The following is a 23560-nucleotide window of genomic DNA, read 5'->3' on the forward strand; positions in this document are numbered from 1 at the left end:
TGGTAGCCCATCTCCCCCACAGTTAGAACACCTTCCTAGGACACACTTAACCCCTTAATCGCCCCCCTAGTGTTTAACCCCTTCCCTACCAGCGTCATTTACACAGTAATTAGTGCATTTTTATACATGCATACCCCACTTTTAACCACTTCAATACAGGGCACTTAAACACCTTCCTGCCCAGACCAATTTTGAGCTTTCAGCGCTGTCGCACTTTGAAGGACAATTGCGCGGTCATGCTACACTGTACCCAAATGATATTTTTATAATTTTTTTCCCACAAATAGAGCTTTCTTTTGGTGGTATTTGATCACCTCTACGATTTTTATTTTTTGCGCTACAAATAAAAAAATACCGAAAATTTTGAAAAAAAAAATGTTTTTTTTTGTTTCAGTTTCAAAACTTTGTAAATAAGTACGTTTTCTCCTTCACTGATGGGCACTGATGGGGCTACACTGATGGGCACTGATAAGGTGGCACTGATGGGCACCAATGTGGCACCAATGAAGTGGCACTGATAGGCGGCACTGATGGGCGACACGGATGGGCGACACGGATGGGCGACACGGATGGGCGACACGGATGGGCGACACGGATGGGCGACACGGACGGACATTGATAGGTGGCACAAATTGGCACTGATAGCTGGCACGGATGGGCGGCACGGATGGGCGGCACGGATGGGCATGGATAGGCGGCACAGGTGGGCATGGATAGGCGGCACAGGTGGGCATGGATAGGCGGCACAGGTGGGCACTCATAGGCGGCACAGGTGGGCACTCAGGCGGCACAGGTGGGCACTCATAGGCGGCACAGGTGGGCACCCATAGGCGGCATCGGTGTTATAGTAATGGATGCCAATCAGTGCCAAACAATAATGCATGCCAATCAGTGATGCCCATTGTGGCCACTGATTGGCATCCATTATGGGCACTGATTGGCACCCATTGTGCTGACTGGCACCCTGGTGGTCTAGGGAGGATTATGCATTTTTATTACCTTTTCCCTGGTGGTCTAGTGGTGTCCCTGGTGGTCCAGTGTGGGCATCCTCGGGGGGGCTGTGCTGATAATCGATCAGCACAGACCCTCCCTGTCAGAGGAGCAGCCGATCGGCTCTCCTCTACTCGCGTCTGACAGACGCGAGTGAGGGAAAGCCGATCACCGGCTCTTCCCATTTACACTGTGATCAGCCGTGATTGGACACGGCTGATCACATGGTAAAGAGTCTCCGTCGGGGGCGCGCAGCGGCTCATAATCCTAATCACGTCATATGACGTCCGGTTAGGATTATGAAACCACTTTGCCGCCGTCAATCTGTAATAGGGCGGGCGGCAAGTGGTTAAGTACACAATGGGGTTTATTTACTAAAGCTGTAAAGTGCAAAATCAGGCCCAGGTCTGCATAGAAACCAATGAGCTTCTAACCCCAGCTTGTTCAATTTAAGCTTTGGTAATAAAACCTGGAAGCTCATTGGTTTCTCTGCAGGATTGAGACTGATTTTGCACTTTCCAGCTTTAGTAAATGAACCCCATTGTGTACTTAAAGGGGTTGTAAAGGTAAATGTTTTTTCACCTTAATGCATTCTATGCATTAAGGTGAAAAAACATCTGACAGTCCCGGCGCCCCCAGCCCCCCATTTTACTTACCTCACCCCTCGAAAGTCCTGCGCTCGTCCCCCGACGTCCTTTCCACCGCTCAGCCTGGCCACTGATTGGCTGGAGTGGATGGATGGAAAGCAGCGCAGCCATTGGCTCGCGCTGCTGTCAATCACATCCACTGACGCGGAGCGCCGGGGGCGGGGCTGTGTGATACAGCGAGCAGCTATAGCCGCCGGCTGTATCACGGGACCGAGCCCGCAGATGCTTCTCACCATGCGAGGGAGCTCGCATGAACGTGAGAAGCATCTGAGGGAGGAAGCAGAGACAGCCGCCGAGGGACCCCAGAAGAGCAGGTTCGGGGCCACTCTGTGCCAAACGAGCTGCACAGTGGAGGTAAGTATAACATGTTTGTTATTTTTAAAAAATTAAATTTTTATCTTTACAATCCCTTTAATAGTGGGGTATGCCTGTAGCACTGATCGCTGAAGAAGGAGAATTGTATATTCATTCCGAAACGCATTGGGTGCAAGAAATACTAGTTTATTACTTATTTCCTTCTGAATGACAACACTGTAACATGCGTTTTTATATGCTTTGTACCGTATTTATCGGTGTATAACACGCACTTTTTTCCCCTTAAAATCAGGGGAAAATCGTGGGTGTGTGTTATACGCCGATCCCCCGCCGAGAAGCTTGTGAGCTTCTCGACGGCTTTCGTCCGCTTCCGGAAAGCCGCCGAGAACGGCCAAGTGAGGCCAAAAGCCGCCGAGAATGGCCGAGTGTGGCCGAAAGCCTGTGAAAATAGCCTAAAGTCGCAGAGAATGGCCGAGAGCGGCCGAGAGCTACCGAGCACCGCCGAGATACACGGGACATCCGCTCTGTATCTTGGCGGCGCCATTTTTAAACTGCATGCCTGCAACGACACTGACAAGGCTGCAAATGACACTGATAAGGCTGCATTTATGGGCATTTAAATGTAAGTTTTTTTCCTTAAACTTCCCTCCTAAACTTGGGGTGCGTGTTATACGCCGGTGCGTGTTATACACCGATAAATACGGTATATATTTTGTTTTTTCATACTTCAATAAATCATTTTTCATAATCATAGTAAGATAACTTTTATAATAATATTTTTTTGTGCCTTAAAAGTCTGCCACCAGGGGGTTTTGTCATCTCCCTCGGCGTGTATCAGATGAGATGTCGGGGGCTCATTCTAAGGTAAGTATTTCATAATGAGTATGCGGTGCATAGTAGCTCATTATGCCTTTTCCCTTGCAGGTCTAAAAAAATAAAAAATAAAATGTCAGTGGGTTTACTACCGCTTTAAAACAGTACCACAGCAAAATTAAATTTCTAAAGGAAAAAAGTAATTTAAAACTGATCGCGACTGTAATGAATTGTCGGGTCTCATGGGTCTCATGGTCTCCAGGAAAAAAACGGCATGGGTCCCCCCCCCAGCCCATTAATAGGCCTAATTTTTTTTTATAAAAATTGCATGGGCGTCCCCCCAAAAGCCATACCAGGCCCTTCAGGTCTGGTATGGAAATTAAAGGGAACCCTGTACCAAATTAAAAAAATGTCACATGGTGTCACCCATTTACGTCACCGAGTGGCCGCGCCCTCAGCTATATAACAGCTGTCACCGAAAAGAAGTGTCACTTGGCAGGAGCGGAGTTGTTGTGACTTTTTCTTTCTTTTTTCGCCTTGTCGGGTGGCGTGAGATGGACCTAAATCGTGGGACATTTTTATTTTTTTTTATCTTTTAATAAAGGACTTGTCCCAAAGTATCTCCTGTCTTTTTTACTATTTTGACACTTTTTTGTGAATTGGTAAGGGTACGATGTACCCTTACCATTTCACATAAGAGGGAGGCTGGGATCTGGGCATCACCTTGTCAAAGGGGGCTTCCAGATTCCGATAAGCCCCCTGCCCGCATAACCCTACAAGGTTGTGGGGATGAGGTCCTTGTCCCCATCAACATGGGAACAAGGTGCTTTGGGGGGCTACTCCAAAGCACCCTCCCCATGTTGAGGGCATGTGGCCTGGTACGGTTCAGGAGGGAGGGGCGGCTCTCTCTTCCCCCCTCTTTTCCTGCGGCCTGCCAGGTTGCGTGCTTAAATAAGGGTCTGGTATGGATTTTGAGGGGGACCCCTATGCCATTTTTTTTTTATTTGGCACAGGGTTCCCCTTAATTTCCATACCAGACCTTAAGAGCCTGGTATGGATTTTGGGAGGGCCCCACATATTTAACTTACATTTTTGGTTTGGGGTTCCCCTTAATATTCATACCAGACCCAAAGGGCCTGGTAGTGGGCCGGGGGGACCCCCATGCCATTTTTCAATGAGTTTTATCTATATTGCTGAGACCTGACAATGCATTACAGCCGCGATCAGTTTTAAATAACTTTTTTCCTTTTGCTATGGTACTAGTCTAAACACGGGAAAACTGTGCCACTTTACAGGCATACTATAGACACCCCCCAGGCACGATATTTAAATGAATATTTCATTTTTATTGTTTCATTTTATGCATTATTAAAATCACTGTTCCCGAAAAAACTGACATTTTTAAAACTTGTCCCCTGGGGCAGGACCCAGGTCCCCAGACACTTTTTATGACAACAACTTGCATATAAGCCTTTAAAATTAGCACTTTTGATTTTTCATGTTGGTGTCCCATAGACCAGTGGTCATCAACCCTGTCCTCAGGGCCCACTAACAGGCCAGGTTTTACGTATTACCTTGGGAAGATGCAGACTAGAATACTGCAATCACTGAGCAGCAAATGATATCACCTGTGATGTATTTCAGTTATCTTGCAAACCTGGCCTCATAGTGGGCCCTGAGGACAGGGTTGATAACCACTGCCATAGACTTTAAGAGTGTTCGCAAGTTCGTCCGATTTTTTTTTTTGCATGTTTGTATGTTCTGGTGCAAACTGAGCCGAGGGAGTGTACTGCTATTACTGTTTACAGTTTAGGATAATGTGATCAAATTCTTACCTGATTTTGTTTGGTATATATTCTGTGTGAACTTACAATTAAGTCAGTTCCAGTTTGCACCTAAGCTAGTTTCGTCTAGTTATTGGGTGCAATATTCAGCTATAATACCTGGTTCCTGGTGCCAGAGTGGAAGAAGCTGTATCTTGGCAGAAGCACCAAAGCGGGGTACCACGCGGTCCGTCACATGCACAGTAATGTATTTGTTACCAGACTGCAACCTGTGGTCATACGAAAAAATATGGAAACATGAAACATAGGAAACTGTATCTGAGAGAGTTACCACTGAATGAGTATGAGCATTTTGACATATTCTTAGCCCCTTGCAAAGCCCTACTCATGGACTAAAAAAAGCGGGGGGGGGGGGGCACCTGCAGCTTTTAACTCTCAATTTCCATCTAAATATGCATGCTTTATGCATGAGTGATTCTCATGCTGAGAATCATTCTGAAAACCAAAGTTTCCCGATGTTTTATGTTAAATCAATGTTAAATCATTGGACTCTACTGGAATTAAAGACCAGGAACCTTGTTATGTATCATTCTTATTCCCTTTTCTTTTGCTCATCCTATAGTCAGTGGACAAATATGTATAGCTGTTAATTGTTTCTCTACTACTATTGCTACAGTCTGCAGTCTTCAATGGCCCATACTGATAATTTTTACCCTTCTTTCCAGGATACTCCTGGCAGATTAAAAAAAAATATTCTAATCATGTATTCAGTAGAAATTATTGTATGTATATACAGCTAGAAAACGTACTTGCATCTGTCTTAATATCACCCCTCTTAAATACCCTAATCAAATTATATCGCCCAAATGCAACTTTAAAGGCACTGTATAACGCAAAATGTTAAAAGACGTTTAGTCAACTTGTATTGTAGTACAAAACAAGTTATAATAAAATACAATGCCATAGATGATCCAAACTTGTATGGTGTATTCCAATTCCATCCAACATGTTTCAGACACATATAGCTCCTTCTTCAGGGGTGTGGGGGATATCAGTTCATATCTCTAAAATACAATCAAAATTCTTTTACACAACATGTAAATAAATATATACCTGTATATGTACACTTTCGCATATCTATGTGGATCTGTTACTCACAATTGTATGATGAAGAGAAACAGAGTATTTAAAATCATATGTGGGTGCTTTTAAATGTTTCTCTTCATGATTATTGTTGGGTGAGTGCTATGATGAGTACTTGACTAAGCTGCACACCTTAATTGGAGAGTAGTCTGCAAAGAAGCTTTAGGAAAAGCAGGAACTGACTATGCTGTCTGGCAGGGGTCTGCAGGTCATGACATTAAAAGAACACAATTACAAATCCTCTGGCAGGTAAGACAGGTCACCAATATTTATTTCTTCCTTTTTATCTTCACAGAATCATCTCCTCCACCTCTAAAACAATGCAAGATTGGGATGGTACCTCCATTTCCAAGCGGATTTGTGTTACAGAATAAGTGGAGACCTGCGTTCTGTAACTTTGCCAATTTCACACTCCATGAACAAATGTACACCTGTTTAAATGACAAAATGATACATATGACTGGTGACTCTACTGTACTACAATGGTATAATTATTTGGAAAAAGCATTTAAAGGTAATAATGCAGTTACTCAAAGATACACTTTTGAAATATGTCACTTTAGAATGCAGAAATCTGCATAGTGACGTAACCCAGAGCAATACAGTATATCAAAATGAATCTTAAACTGATCTGACCTCACCAATGCAAAATCTGCTTGCTTCCTGTAGTTGAGTTTTCATATCACCATTACTTTGTGTACTCTCTTAAAAAAAAAGAGCATCTTGTGCTGCAATATTTACTATTCTGTTTCAAATGTTGCTTAATGCATTGCCTTTGTGCATAAAATTACTTTTGCTTTATGCATTGCCCTCCATAGACAAAGTGGGGGAGATTTACTAAAACTGGAGCACTCAGAATCTGGTGCAGCTATGCATGGTAGCCAGTCGGCTTCTAACTTCAGCTTAAAAAACAAACACAAGAGGGCACCTCCATCTAGATGTAGCGATTTAATTAAAAAGGCATAAAAAACAATTAAAATGCACTCACTAGATAAAAGTAGATCAAGGATTGTCATAGACCCATATAGACCTTCATAGGATCACCATTAGGGATGAGCTCAGGCGTGTTCGCATGGAACACGTGCAGAGCCCGCCAGGAAGTGAGCGCAGCGCTGCGCTAATCACAGGCAGTGAGACATTGCCTCGATGTGTGGCTGCAGAGATCGGGACAATGTCTCTCTGCCTGTGATTAGCGCAGCACTGCGCCGACTTCCTGGCGGGCTCTGCACGTGTTCCATGCGAACACGCCTGAGCTCACCCCTAATCACCATGAGGCTGCAGAGCTCAGCAGGCATGTGGCCTGCCAGGCTTCAGGCTGAGCCTGACAGCTGCACTTACTTCAAGTACTCTGTTTCAACCAGCCATGTGCCTGCTGAGCTCTGCAGCCTCACGGTGATACTATGAAGGTCTATATGGATCTATGATAAGCCTTGGTCTACTTTTATCTAGTAAGTGCATTTTAATTACTACTTTAAAGTGTATGAAGACAGTGACTTTCCTAAGCTGTCTCTCAAAGAACGAAGGCCCCATTCACACCTGAGCATTTTTGCAGTCTAAAACTCCCAAATGCTCAGCATCCAAAATCCCATGGATTTCAATTATGCCTGATCTCAGCTTAGTGTAGTATCACTTGAGAATTTAGTTACATAGTTAGTAAGGTTGAATAAAGACACCAGTCCATAAAGTTCAACCTGAGTGAGTGTCTACAATTGTCCCTATCCCTGTACATTGCACACTCACATCGGTCCCTACCCTCAAGGATCCCACAATCCAAAGACCCCATACATATACTAGGGCCAATTTTTGGACAGAAGCCAATTAACCTGCCAGCATGTCTTTGGAGTGTAGGAGGAAACACAGAGGCACAGGGAGAACATACAAACTCCAGGCAGGTAGTGCCATGCTTGTGATCCGAAGCATGCAACGCTTTTTACTGCTAGGCGAGAGTGCTAACCACTACACCACTGTTCCACCCTCTGAACTGTAGATTGAAAAGTAAAATTACTGTCTTTTACACTACAAGTTTCAAGCATTTTTGGACACAATAGACTTTGAATCTCCTGAAAAAAATGCAAACTTGCTAGGAAAAAAATGCACATATTGACTGTTTTACCCTAGTAACTAGATTCCCAATGCCAAAAATAATTAAAAAATTTCCACCTGCATAAAATGTTCAAAAATGCATGAACTGCTAAAAAAAAAAAAGCCAGAAAAAGGGCACAAAAGACACACACCTTTAGGTGTAAATGCAGTCTTACACTCTGAGGGAAAAATTACCAACTAGCACTAAACAGGAGGAAAGGTCAGAGGGAGAAACCAAATCACATATGCAAACAAGTTGTAGTGACTTTAAACTGCCACTAGATGTCAGAACAATAGTAATCTACAACAGTTTATTACAACAACAGGAGAAATGCATACAGGCATAGCTCCCAACTCTCCCTAATTTCGAGGCAATGTTGCTCATTCAGAGCCTCTAAACCACTTTCCTTCTCATCTGTCCCTCATTTTGGTCAGATTTATATAGTTGTGTATAAAATGCAATATTTACCTTTTAAAAAGTGTTTCCCAGTGCTAATCCAATTTCTGCATTTGTAAATGTCAAAATCCAGTATAAAGAGATAGAAGTGGTTAAAAAAAGCACTTGTGGGCTTAACTAATCCTTTTTTTTGTACAATTTCCCTTTAAGAGGGTGTGACAGGGGTGTGTGTGTCCTATGCCTACATACCTTTGCTAATAGGTGTCCCTCGTTCCCATCTCAAAAAGTTAGGTGGTATGTATAGGTGGGACAGAACGTTCACCTGTAGTCAGGAACTGCCCTTCGTAGTATTTATTTTCTGCTACCAGGTGCCCTTAGTCTGGACTTCTGCTTCAAATAATTTTACAGGTGAAACTCGAAAAATTAGAATATCGTGCAAAAGTTCATTTATTTCACTAATGTAACTTAAATGGTGAAACTAATATATGAGATAGACTCATTACATGCAAAGCAAAACTGTTCAAGCTGTGATTTGTTCTAATTGTGATGATCTATACAAGAAACCACTGATACTCTCATTGATGTCCCAAGCCCGACGCGTTTCCAGTCTCTGCTATTACAGAACCTTCATCAGGGGTAGAGAGCAGGAATTAACAATATCGTGGCAATTCTTAGTAGCAGTGCTCCTCCATAGGTAGGAACCGTTAATTATGCCAAGGACATATGGGCAAACTTTAAAGATATTACAGTGGAATGGTGACACACGGTATAATCTTCCAGGAATATTTCTGAATGGGGGATGTACAATATACATCCACTTCCCCAAAAGACAATCAGTGGGGTTTGTTATAATAAACAACCCCTTAACAACATGTTAATGAGCCCCAAAATGGGGTTTCCCAAATTGCCTGGGGGTATGAATGCCAAAGAAACGGGGGTGTGAACAACAGTCTCTGCTTGAACTGGTGGTGTGACCTGTAACACCTGCAAAGGGTTCCTGAGCCTTTAAATGGTCTCTCAGTCTGGTTCAGTAGAAATCACAATCATGGGAAAGACTGCTGACCTCACAGTTGTGCAGAAAACCATCATTGACACCCTGCATAATGAGGGAAAGCCTCAAACGGTAATTTCAAAAGAAGTTGGATGTTCCCAAAGTGCTGTATCAAAGCACATTAATAGAAAGTTATGTGGAAGGGAAAAGTGGGGAAAAAAAAGTGCACAAGCAGCAGGGATGACCGCAGCTTGGAGAGGATTGTCAGGAAAAGGCCATTTAAAAGTGTTGGGGACTTTCACAATGAGTGGACTGAGGCTGGAGTCAGTGCATCCAGAGCCGATGGATCCTGGACATGGGCTTCAAATGTCGTATTCCTCTTGTCAGGCCACTCCTGAACAACAAACAACGTCAGAAGAGTCTTACCTGGGCTAAAGAAAAACTGACCTGGTCTGTTGCTCAGTGGTCCAAAGTCCTCTTTTCTGATGAGAGCAAATTTTGCATCTCATTTGGAAACCAAGGACCCAGAGTATGGAGTAAGGCACTCGCTGCAAGATGCTTGAAGTCCAGTGTGAAGTTTCCACAGTCTGTGTTGATTTGGGGAGCCATGTAATCTGCTGGTGTTGGTCCACTGTGCTTCTATTAAGTCCAGGGTCAATGCAGCTGTCTACCAGGAGATTTTGGAGCACTTCATGCTTCCTTTCACAGATGAGCTCTATGGGGATGCTGAATTCATTTTCCAGCAGGACTTGGCACCTCCCCCAATGCCAAAAGCACCAAAACCTGGTTCAGTGACCATGGGATTACTGTGCTTGATTGATCAGCAAACTCACCTGACCTGAACCCCATAAAGAATCTATGGGGCATTTCCAAGAGAAAGATGAGAGACACAAGACCGAACAATACAGAAGAGCTGAAGGCCACTATTGAAGCATCCTGGTCTTCCATAACGCCTCAACAGTGCCACAGGCTGATAGCTTCCATGCCACGCCGCATTGATGCAGTAATTGCTGCAAAAGGGACCCAAACCAAGTACTGAGTATATATGCATGCTTATACTTTTTAGAGGTCCAATATTGTTCTATGTACAATCCTTGTTTTATTGATTGCATGTAATATTCTAATTTTCTGAGATTTTCGATTGGGGGTTTTCATGAACTGTAAGCCATAATCATCACAATTATGACAAATCACGGCTTGAACTATCTTACTTTGCATGAGCCTATCTCATATATTAGTTTCACCTTTTAAGTTGCATTAGTGAAATAAATGAACTTTTACACAATTTTCAAATTTTTCGAGTTTCACCTGTATATGCAAGGCATTGCGTTCCAAAAGAAAAGCTTTTTTTTTTTTCATTAAAGTTTTTAGTTTATATTTGTCCAGTATGTACAGCCAAGTAGCAAGGGTACAGTCAAATTTCAAACACAGTTAAAACCATGTGCTTTCTTTATTTTTTTATAACAGGATTGAAACATTTTGATCTATATCGGACAGGGTTGGAGTCTATGGCGTTATCAATTGATCTGCAGAGGAACATCAAGCTACAGTGGAATAAGCACAGCCATCCTATTGTTGCAGATCAGTTTTACTGGGTAAAAGATGACCGCTATATAAGTGAGCAAATAGACCAGCTGGATGGCGGTCCACAACATGTCATCGTTATCTGCCTGGGCCAACACTTCAGACCTTTCCCCATCCACCTCTTCATCAAAAGAGTTATTAATGTACGCAGAGCTTTGGATCGTCTCTTCTTACGGAGTCCAGACACAAAGGTTATTATTAAAACAGAGAACACCAGAGAGAAAAACTTAGATGCTGAGAGATTCAGCGACTTCCATGGCTATATTCAGTATCTCATAGTAAAGGACATCTTAAGGGATCTTCATGTTGGTGTGGTCGATGCTTGGGACATGACCACAGCGTACAATACAGATAATGTTAATCCTCCAGAAAATGTTATCCAAGACCAAATATATATGTTTTTAACTTATATTTGTTAGTTTAGTAAAAGTGGCAGATTTAAAAGAAGAGAAAGACACTGGTTATTATCCAATAGTACTTGAAATATAGAGTAAGTACCAAAAATACTCTCAGGGCAACATTAAATAATAGCTTAATTGAGAAGCTGAAGAAGAATGAATTTCTCCTATGATATTCTACGGTAGTTTTTTTCAACCAGGGTGCCTTGAGATTTCTTCGGGGATGCCTTGGAAAAATGCCTAAAAACTGCCCCAAAATTGTATACAAGCCAGCAGGTGGATCAAGAGAGTCTTTTAGTTACACAAAGCCACACACAGGTTTTCATTGGGCACCTTTAAAACGTTCTCAAGGGCACCTTAGCTAAGTGGTGGAGAAAAATTGAGGATGAAGAGAAACATCGGAATACTAGTCAGTACCAGTTTGCAAAAGTGTATTTGCTTTTAATGAATTGATCACCTTTAACGGTGAGTGTCCTACATGTGTGGATGCTGCTGTGTTATGCAAAACTAATAGAATACTTTTTACATTTTACAATGGGGTGCCTCAAGACTGTCTATCATTTTTAAAGGGTGCCTTGAGACAGTCTATCATTTTTAAAGGGTGCCTTGAGACAGTCTATCATTTTTAAAGGGTGCCTTGAGACAGTCTATCATTTTTAAAGGGTGCCTTGAGAGTGTTCATAATTTTTAAAGGGTGCCCTGAAAAAAAAGGTTGAGAAACACTGGTCTGGCTCAGGGCTTTGATGGTGAAAGCAAGTGAACATAAAACCTTTGCACAAGTCTCTCTCTCTCTTTGACTCTAAACCATACTTAAACACTCATTTTAAGACTAAACCTTAATGTTTATGTTCAGCCAAAATGTTTTTTTTTGTTTTGGATAGAGTGGGGCAGAGTTAGAACCCTTGTCGAGTTTTTTACTGCTATCAGTGGTGCCATTAACGAGATTTGCCTTCATTACTGTCAAATTAGAGAGAATTTCTCTGTTACTGTCCTGTGACAGTGTTTTCACCAGACAGGAAACAAAGTTACATTTGCAATAGAAACCAGGACAACAACAACAAGTAAATTTGCACATTTTAGTTGTTGATAGACAAATATTTTTAATGGTCCAAAGTAGAGATGAGCTGAATGTACCTGGGTTTGGTTCGAAAGTAGGTTGGGCAAACATCACTAAAGTTTGGGTGCCATATCAGAACTTGACTAATAAAAAAACAAAAACAAAAACAAACAAAGAAAAAACTATTTTCTTGACTCATTTACCTGGGGGGAGTCATGGGTCTGGGCATTGCTGAGGGGAACATGTACCAAGAACATTTTTTAATTTGTTAAAAAAGCAACATTAACATTACAAATCTCTTTAACCAACCAACTAGACCAGGCATATTTTTCAGACTTGGAGCCCCCAAACATTATATATATTTTTTCAGACACCCTAGAAAATAAAATGGTGGTTGTTGCAATACTTTTATATCACACCGTATTTGCGCAGCTGTCTTACAAGCGCAATTTTTTGGGGAAAATATACACTATTTTGAATAAAAAAAATACGACAACAGTAAAATGAACCCAGTTACTTTTATTGTGAAAGATAATGTTACGCCAAGTAAACTGATACCCAACATGTCAAGCTTTAAAATTGCACCTGCTCGTGGAATGGCAACAAACTTTGACCCTAAAAAATCTCCATAGGTGACGTTTCAAAATTTATACAACTTACCAATTTTGAGGTACAAAGAAGGTCTAGTACTAGAATTATTGCTCTCGCTCTAATGATCGCAGCGATACCTCACACCGCTTTTACATGCGGGCACGACTTAAATGTGAGCTCTGGGGTCAAAAATACCACAGACCTAACATTTACAAAATGCAATCAAAAAATAAATAAATAAAAAGATTAAATGTCATTATTTTTTGGGCGGAAGTGACGTTTGATGTTGCTTCCACCATCCAATGGTGGAAGCGACATCTTTCCCTCACTCAGCATCCAACAGGGATACAAGTATGGATGAATAAAAGTGACTTCCATTTTTGGATCAGCTAAGCAAGATTTCCATACAGTATCTCACTTCAAATCTCGTTGGATAAGTATGTGTTAGATTACAATATAAAGGTAGAGGATATTCAAAGTGTATTTCTAGTGAGAGCCATAAGGTTGTGTGGTTATCAGATTCAAGGGGATATATTGATTTATCCCAGGCTTTCCATATCTTATCAAATAAGGGTAATTTACCATCAATGTTTACAGTCAGGTGTTCCATCCTCCGTATATCTGCTACTATACAAAGAAAGTGGTGGAAGGTGGGAGGATAAGTAGAGAACCAGTGCCTAGGAATGGCTCTTTTTCGCTGCCAGAAGTATAAAGGACTCAAGTTTCTGTAATGCTTTGGAGATACCCAGAATAGGGAGGCCCAGGGGGAAATATATAGGATTCAATTGAATGGTTGTGGAAAGTAATATTTGTAGAAGTTTTTGAACCCCGGTCCAATATGGGCCAATGATAGGGCATTCCCAAAAGATATGAAAATGAGAGCCTACAGGCTCACCACATCTCCAGCATAGGTTAGAGATACATGTAACAAGTCAGAGGTCTTATACCAAAAGAACAAATCTTAATGGCAGTTTCTTTTTGTGCTACACATCATGGGATCTTTGAGGATGATTCCCATATTTTTCCCCAATCTAATAATGAGATTGGCCGGTGTAATATTCGGGACCATTTTTTCATGTAATTGTGTGAGGAGTCTGTTAGAGGGGGCATCTCGTGTAGCATTTTAAATATAGATGAAATCAACTTGGGTTCATAAGGGCCATTCGCACATAATATTTCAAAGTCTGTGGGTTTCTCCAAGGATAGTGAGGGCGCATTAGCAAGGAAAACATTTTTTAAATTGTATGTACCAGTACGACAAGGAGGCAGGGAGTTCATGTTTCTTTTGTAGATCTGGGAAGGACAGGAGTTTACGTGTAACCGGGTGTACCAGATGTCGCAACTGAAAGATAAGACTACTTTTATCTGAAAGCGGCCTGCCCGCTGTTGAAGAGGATACCAGAGTTATAGCAGCTAGCTTCTGCCATAACAAGGTATTCCTCTATCCTCTTCAAACAGAAGATGTACAACTGCGGCGGGCAGTCCTTAAGTGTGGTTGTAAATCCTTTAGCCCTTGAACACACGGTTGGAGATTCCGACAGAATGTTTCTGATCGGACCATTTTGTCGGATATTCCGACTGTCTGTGGTCTGCATCGGACTGTTTCTGTCGGAATATCCGACGGACCAACTTTTCCAACTTGCCGGTAAAATTTTCCGTCAAAATGCTCCGATCGGACATACTCCGATCATGTGTAGCCTACTCCGACGGACAAAGTGCCACGCATGCTCAGATCAAATTCCTAGGCCAAAGCTATTGGCTACTAGCCCGAACGTAGTCCCGTCGTAACGAAATAACGGCATCACGTTATGTACAATCAGATTTTCAGACAACTTAGTCTGACCGTGTGTATGCAACATCACTTCCAGACCTCTTCCGGAATTAATCCGTCGGAATTACTCCGACAGATTTGGTTGTCGGAATCTCCGACCGTGTGTACAAGGGCTTAGACATGTTCCATTTAGATTTGTTAATATAATTATTTAGTTTCATTAAATTCAGTTGATTCATTCAATCTGTATTCAGGATTCATAGTCGGAATTTGGAAATAAAGGAAAATGGGGACAAAGGGGTAATGGGACTTTATATGAAACACACTAGGGTAGAATGAATCAATCAATAAGATAAATAGGATATAATTTTTAATGACACAATTGAGCATAGTGCAATGCATGGTAATCATAATAAATCAATAAGTATGTTACAGAGTAAGATAAAACATGATTGGTAAATCACATAAAAATATAACTGATAGCATAATATACATAGTAACACATAATTAACCACTTCCATACCATGCACTTTCACCCCTTCCTGCCCAGGACAATTTTCAGCTTTCAGCGCTGTCACACTTTGAATGACAATTGCGCGGTCATACAACACTGTACTCAAACTAAATTTTTATAATTTTCTTCCCTCAAATAGAGCTTTCTTTTGGTGGTATTTGATCCTCACTGGGGTATTTATTTTTTGCTAAACAAACTTTTCTTAGTTTTGGTTATTCAATTTTGTTTTCTCCTTCACTGACAGGCACTGATGAAGCAGCATTGATGGGCACTGATAAGTTGGCACTGATAAGGTGGCACTGATGGGCACTGATGAGGAGGCACTGATATGTAGAATTGATGAGCACTGATAGGTGGCACTGATATGCAGCACTGATGGGCACTGACAGGTGGCACTGATGGGAACTGACAGGTGGCTGTGATGGGCACTGACAGGCGGCTGTGATTGGCACTGGTAGGTGGTACTGATTGGCACTGACAGGTGGCACTGATAGGCAGGTACTAATAAGTTACTGACATGTGTTACTGATGGGCACTGAAATGGGCACTGTTTGGCACTGTGGTGGACTCTGATTGGCACTGTGGTGGGTACTGGTTGGCAATTTATTGGGCACTGGCAGGGGGTTATGATGGGGCACTGACTGGGCACCGATTGACATCTTTTAATTACATCTCATGGGGCTGTGCTGATAATCAATGTGCTCATTATCAGCACAGACCCCCCCCCCCCACTCTGACAGGGAGAGTTGCCGATCGCCTCCGATCGGCTCTCCCTGTCAGTGCGAACCGAGGAATGCAGCTTACTGGCATTTCCCGGTTCACGCTGTGATCGGCTGTGATTGGTCACACCTGATCACGAGGTAAGAAGCTTCTGACAGAGGTTTCTTATAACGATCGGAGATGTGGCATGTCAGACTGACACGCCGCACTCTCCATCGCCTCGATGTGTGCCCCCACGGGCGAGTGACGGCATGTTATCCTGCTGGACGTCATATGAGGCCCAGTCAGGATAACGGAACCACTTCCCGGATGTCAATCTGCTATTGACCGGGTGGGAAGTGATTAATGATGAAAGCAGCAGTATACCCAAAATATGTACAAGCATAATAGGTATTAAAATAATTGATGATTCAGACAAAATCAAACACATGGTATAAACATGATTACTGTGACATGACATCAAACAGGAAAGCTTGACACATTTCATGGAATGTCTAAACCCATCAGTAGCAGCTTAAACTGGGAATACCTATAATAAATGATGAATTCATAATCAATGGTAATTAATTAGAACAGAAAGAGAGGGAAAAAATTCTGTAGTCCTAACACTCTTACTTATAGGTGAATTGTAGAAAAACATGGCTGGTAGTAATGATGGTTGGAGGCACTAGGGGATGAAGGCACATCCCCCCAGGAGCAGAGGTGGCAACAATGCAGTGGCAGGAGGAGCCCGATAACCCATAAGTGACAACATAATGCATAAGAAGGATACCCCTTCCACAGCTACAGTGATATACATGGGCCTGATGGGCTTCTGTAACAAATAATCAATGTAAAATAATAAGCATAAGGGTATTAAGCTGAGCTAGTGGAAGGCAAGGAACAAGAGGATAGAACATAGGTGTGTGAGTGAGGTGGGAGCGTGCAAAACACCGCAATGGGTGAAGAAAACAGTTATTATAACTATAGTAACAAACCCAATATAACAATTGGAAAAAGTCACTGAAGGTGAGTTTACCTAGGGCTTGCAGTGTAGCATATGGTCAAAACTAGTGTGGATGTGCCCAGATGGATAAAAATCAAAAGTGTATTGTCCATAAGCAAAAGTGTTGAAGGACAATCCGCTCATCAGCAGAGCCCCAACAACGTCACGCTGTTCGTGCTAGAGAGAAGGGGTGGCCACATACAAGCGTTTCCATATAAATAGGGATGGAGAGCTGTGTACTTGATGGTCATGGTCTCATATAAAGTCCCAACAACAATCTCCTTTTTCCTTCATATTTGGAATTTGCTTTATCTATTTTATTAAATTCAAATTTACAGATTGTTTAAATTTGAATCAGTCGAATCAACAATTTTTGATTTTATTTGAATTCGAATGCGAAAGCCGAAATTTTTACATTGAAAACGTGCATTTTGATTACAATGACCTTTGGCTAAACTAAAATAGCATTATTTTGAAATGGTAATCTAAGAACACACACAGTTTTTGATTTCAGAAATACCTTTACAGTTCGAATTTGAATGGAATTCGTTGTAAAATTCAATTCAAATTTTAATTTTAATTTCGGAAATTCAGACCAATTTCGTTTTGTTATTCAGAGCATTCGGTAAACATTGTTTATACTGTAATTCTGGTTTTTGGATTTCTCCGAAACACTAGACATCTGTCTGAATATTTATTCGTAATTAAACTAATCACCTGTGTCTAAAATCCTTACATATACCAAAGGAAATCACTACCCTCAGGTGATACACAGAGATTAAAGAAAACCTTCTGCATAAGTTGTATCTGTTGATCTGCAGTCTTTTCATTCAAATTCTACAATTTATGCAGTTTGTGTGAGCTTTTAGAAAGCAGGGGCAGGGAGTTGAAGTTACAGTTTGCACAGCTTAGTGAGAGCTGATTGGAGGGAAGGGACACATCCTCTTCATACAGCACACAGGAGCAGAGCTGTTAAGGTTGCTTTGTGTTATAAGCAAGGAAGCTCAGATCTCTGCAGTGTATTCATGTGCTTTTTCTAAACAAAAATGCTGTACATACAAAACTATTACAATTATAGAAATACAATACAAGACTGACAGACATATCTATAACAAGTAAAATGCTACCTACTTCCTAGCAAATAAGCAGCCTATGGTCTGCAAACAGTTGAAAAGTTACTTAACTCTGTTTAGAGTGGGTTCATGATCTCTATAGGCAATGAGAACCCAGGCTTTTGAGCAGTTGCTGGAGATCAGGCAAAAGTGTTCTCTGGTATAGTTTCTTGTGGCTGGCACAGACCTTCCTTGGTGTTAAGTTATCATGGAGTCCTTGTGTCAGTTTTTGCCTGATGACCTTTTATTTGGAAAATGTACCATACTCACATGGGTGTGGCCCCTTTCAGTAACACTGAAAAGTTACTTAACTCAGGTTAGAGTGGGTTTATGATCTCAGTAGGCAATGAGAACCCAGGCTTTTAAGCAGTTGCTGGAGATCAGGCAAAAGTGTTCTCTGGTATAGTTTCTTGTGGCTGGCACAGACCTTCCTTGGTGTTAAGTTATCATGGAGTCCTTGTGTCAGTTTTTGCCTGATGACCTTTTATTTGGAAAATGTACCATACTCACATGGGTGTGGCCCCTTTCAGTAACACTGAAAAGTTACTTAACTCAGGTTAGAGTGGGTTTATGATCTCAGTAGGCAATGAGAACCCAGGCTTTTAAGCAGTTGCTGGAGATCAGGCAAAAGTGTTCTCTGGTATAGTTTCTTGTGGCTGGCACAGACCTTCCTTGGTGTTAAGTTATTATGGAGTCCTTGTGTCAGTTTTTGCCTGATGACCTTTTATTTGGAAAATTTACCATAACACTGAAAAGTTACTTAACTCAGGTTAGAGTGGGTTTATGATCTCAGTAGGCAATGAGGATCCAGGCTTTAAAGCAGTTGCTGGAGATCAGGTGAAATCGTTCTCAGGTATAGTTTCTTCTGGCTAGCACAGACCTTCCTTGGTGTTAAGTCATTATAGAATCCTCATGTCAGCTTTTGCTTGACAACCATTTATTTGTAAAATTTATCATCCTCACATGGGTGATTCATTAAAAATTATTTAACTCAAGTTAGAGTGGGTTTGTGATCTCTGCAGGCAACGAGGACCCCGGCTTTTAAGCAGTTGCTGGAGATCAGGTGAAAGTGTTCTCTGGTATAGTTTACTCTGGCTGGCACAGACTTTCCTTGGTGTTAAGTCATTATGGAGTCCTTGTGTCAGTGTATGCCTGATGACCTTTTATTTGGAAAATGTACCATCCTCACGTGGGTGTGGTCCCTTTGGCATTACTGAGTTTCAGTGGGAGAAACATTCTCAATCATTCTTCAACCTCAAGATGTCACTAAGTTATCATACATGCCATAGTTCATATATGCAAAAAAAAAAAAAGCCAAGCTATTGCTTTTCAAGGTTACAGAACAATAGACTGATCCAACTGTCAACTGAAATACAGCAATAGTATCTATGTTACCATTGCATCCAGTGATATTTGTTTGCGAAATATCCCCTTTAAACAAACCCGATGTCTGTTGTCAAATATACTCCTCTGCATACAGTAAGTCTGAGAATAAAATCTGAAAAAACACACACACACATATATACTGCATATCAAACGCAGCACAGGCAGGCCCTTGCACTACATTGTTGAAATTAAATATAATGAAAATTGAATAAGAAAATTATATAATGTATGGGCAGCTTAAGTTCACCTTTCAACAAAAAAAAGAAATAGGCTACCAAACACCTCTCCACTCCCCTGATCCCCACTGTTCTTATCTCCGTGGGTGATTAGTTGTCACTGCTCATGTTGCCAGTACAATATTCCAGGGATTTGAAAGCCCTTCTTCATCTTCTTTCTTTAGGTTTCCCTTTGATGGATCAGAGTGATTATGCTTGGGGGATTTTTATGGAGGATAGTCCACAGACAGAATTAGACAGGTCTTAGCAGTCCAGCAGTAGCAAAGTGTACAATAAGTTAAGAGCTCACTCGATTTCTGGCAGGATCAACAGGTATTTTTGTACAGAACATAGAACAGATGTAACAAAATACTTCCAGTGGTATATTTAACCTACAAAAAAGGAGTAAAAAAAAAAGTTAATTAGGGGGTTAAATAAACTTAACATATTATTGCTATTTGGGGTGTACATATAACACGTTTGTTTATTTCAAAATTTTGTACATGTGAGGGTTGTGTTATAATTATTCACATATGTATGTATGGTGATTGATGTTTGTTTTCTTTTGCAAAAAAATAATAAAGAGAGATTTCTTTAAAAAAAAAAAAAAAATGATTGTGCACAATCTCTTCAGATATTCCATTAAAAATATATCTATATATATATATATATGTGTGTGTGTGTATATATATTATATACCGTATATACTCGAGTATAGGCCGACCCGAGTATAAGCCGAGGCCCCCAATTTACCCCCAAAAAACTGGGAAACCTATTGACTCGTGTATAAGCCGAGGGTGAGATATGCCTGTCCATCCCTGTGTGTGTCCGTCCATCCCTGTGTGTCCGTCCATCCCTGTGTGTGTGTCCATCCATCCATCCCTGTGTGTGTGTCCATCCATCCATCCCTGTGTGTGTGTCCATCCATCCATCCCTGTGTGTGTGTCCATCCATCCATCCCTGTGTGTGTGTGCGTCCATCCATCCATCCATCCATCCCTGTGTGTGTGTGTGTGTGTGTCCATCCATCCATCCATCCCTGTGTGTGTGTGTGTGCATCCATCCATCCGTGTGTGTGTGTGTGTGTGTGTGTGTGTGTGTGTGTGTGTGTGTCCATCCATCCATCCATCCCTGTGTGTGTGTGTGTGCATCCATCCGTGTGTGTGTGTGTGTGTGTGTGTGTGTGTGTGTGTGTGTGTCCGTGCAGCCTTGTGTGTCCAGCCTACCTGTGTCCCGAGCGGTCCCGTCCGGTCCCGTCCCGAGCCTCCGTGTCGTCCCGTCCCGAGCCTCCGTGTCGTCCCGTCCCGAGCCTCCGTGTCGTCCCGAGCCTCCGTGTCGTCCCGTCCCGAGCCTCCGTGTCGTCCCATGCCAGGATCGCCGCTCTTCGTCGGCGCCCTGGCGGCCATTCCCCTGTTCAAAAGCCCCGCCTCCGCCTGTGATAGGCGGAACACTCAATTTCCCAGCAGTCAGTGTTCCGCCTATCACGGACATCGGCTCATCCGAGGATGAGCCGATGTCCGTGATAGGCGGAACACTGACTGCTGGGAAATTGAGTGTTCCGCCTATCACAGGCGGAGGCGGAGGCGGAGGCGCGGCTTTTGAAAGGTAGAATGGCCGCTGTCTGTCTGCTCGACACGCTGTTCGGGCAGTCAGACAGCGGTGACTCGAGTATAAGCCGAGGGGGGCACTTTCAGCCTCAAAAAAGAGGCTGAAAATCTCGGCTTATACTCGAGTATATACGGTATATATATATATATATATATACTGTGTGTGGATATATATATATATATATATATATGTATATATATATATATATATATATTATATCAGAGGCGTAACTAGAACCTTCAGGGCCCTGATGCAACCAGAAACCATGAAGGGTCCCCCTGACCCCCGGATAGGGCTCTTTTCTCCGAGCCCGGTGGCGGAACACCAGGGCCTGGTTGCAAGTGGGTGGCTGCAAATATCTTTTTCCAGTCAGAGCACCCTTGAAGTATACCCCTAGGTGAATAGGGCTGCACTGCAACCACCTTGCAACTGTGTGCATTGCATGCAGTTGCAGCATAGTGATGATGCATTTAAGGGGTAAAAACAAGTGGTCAATAGGCAACATATTGTCTTTTTACTGGCTGTGAAATGCCTCTAAAAAGCGATCTGAGTATGGACCACTTTTCGGAGGAACAGCATTTTTTTGCTGGTACGATGAATAAGCAAAAAAAAAAAAATTGGTTCTGATTGTACACATAGAGGGGGTCAGGATTAAAAGTGCATACATAAAATGTGCACACACACACGTACTGTATATACATACACACACACACACACACACACACACACACACACACACATATATAAATGCATATATGCACGCACATATAAACCAGTGGTGGCTTGTGCTCAAAATTTTTAGGGGGGCGCAAGCAAACTGAAAAATTCTGAAAAAAAAAATCAATTGCAGCCACCGTGCCCATCAAAAGTCACCACTGTGCCATCAAATGCCACCACTGTGCCATCAATTGCTGCCACTGTGCACACCAATCTCTGTCACTGTGCCATCAAATGCCACCAATGTGCCCATTAAATGCTGCCACTGGGCCATCAAACGTTGCTACCGTGCCCATCAAACGCTGCCACTGTGCCCATCAAAGTCTGCCACTGTGCCCATCAAATGCTGCCATTGTGCCCATGAAATGCTGCCAGTGTTCCATCAAATGCAACTGTGCCATTGAATGCCGCCACTGTAAATCCCCCTGTCCATTTGCCGTCTGCTCCCCCTTGCACTGTCCGGCACTTATCCTGTCTCAGTGGGGCAGTGGGTGACGGCCACGAGCGGGGTCCTCCATGCGTCTCCTGCCATCCTCTTCTCTCATCCTCTCCTCTTGATAGGCATCCAATAGCCGCACCTATCGACGGGTAAATGACCCACACACCTGACTGGCAGAAAGGCGGTTCAGTCTTAAGAAAGTTAATATTAATTCGCTTTTCTAACACACCTCGGTAGACTGTGAGCATCAAGCATGACACTCACAGTTCACCTATTTTGAAGCCTATTAGAGCCTATGGCTCTAATCAGGTGCTTCAAAAACACCCCGTCGCTGTAATTCAGGTGCCCCGAAAATGGGCTGGACACCTAAATATCGGGGTGGCGGAGGTATCCATTGGTCATAGAGGGGGTGGCTGGAGGGAGGGGGCGGCGCCCGTGCGCCCGTGCGCCCTTATGAAAACGCCGCCACTGATCCACATACACATGCATGCACACTCACATACATACATATGCACACACACATGCATACATACATGCACACACACACATACATACAGTAGATAGATAGTCTTATAAAAAAATGGCAGACCTTTACCTTAGCTCTTCCTGCTGGGTACTGCACTGTAGGGGGTGACAAAGAGCACATCACTGTGCTTTCACTTTAGGTTAATGTGACAAGCTCCCTGCACAGTGCCGATTACAGTTTGGCTGATGATCGGGGAACTCATATCAGCCACCCCTGCCGCTCCTCCTATCGAAGCATACCGGGGCCAGCGACAAGGGGCCCGTTCACCATGGTAATCTCAGTGACCTCTATAATTCCACCGCTGATATATATGAATCTTTAATACTCTACAGCAGGGATATCCAATTAGTGGACCTCCAGCTGTTGCAAAACCCATGAGGCATAGCAAGACTCTGACAGCCAGAAGCATGACACCCAGAGGCATGATGGGACTTGTAGTTTTGCAAGAGCTGGAGGTCTGCTAAATTCATATCCCTGCTATACAGTATACTTTCCTGACACTTTCCAACTATGGTTTAAAAAGACCTCTGAAACTAGAGATGGGCTGAACACCCCCCTGAAAAGTTCTGACCTGAACAGCGAACCCCATTGAAGCCTATGGAAGCCCAACAGAAAAAACAAAAGTGCCCATTTGACGGCTTATATACAAGTAATTGACCATAAGAGGGTTATGGGGGTCCGGGTACTGCTCTGGGGGACATGTGTCAATGCAAATTTTTTAACAATCGTGTTTTAGGAGCAGAGATTTTAATGCTTGAAGTGCAACGGCAAAAACT

At 42.5% G+C, this 23560-nt stretch overlaps 1 protein-coding gene across 1 annotated transcript in view; it reads left to right on the forward strand.

Moving 5' to 3' along the window:
- LOC143935832 (NXPE family member 1-like) overlaps positions 1-20060 on the forward strand; it is a 50711-nt gene extending 30651 nt beyond the window's left edge. The window contains exons 5-6 of the mRNA XM_077459948.1: positions 5988-6206; positions 10630-20060. Of these exons, the coding sequence (XP_077316074.1) occupies positions 5988-6206; positions 10630-11165 (755 nt within the window). The 3' untranslated portion in view covers positions 11166-20060. The remainder of the gene's footprint in view (positions 1-5987; positions 6207-10629) is intronic.
- The last annotated feature ends 3500 nt before the right edge of the window (positions 20061-23560 follow it).

The sequence above is a fragment of the Lithobates pipiens genome, unplaced genomic scaffold (assembly GCF_037356315.1).
Source record: "Lithobates pipiens isolate NorthernLeopardFrog02 unplaced genomic scaffold, aLitPip1_a1.2 Scaffold_28, whole genome shotgun sequence".
NCBI classification, from domain to species: Eukaryota; Metazoa; Chordata; class Amphibia; order Anura; family Ranidae; genus Lithobates; species Lithobates pipiens.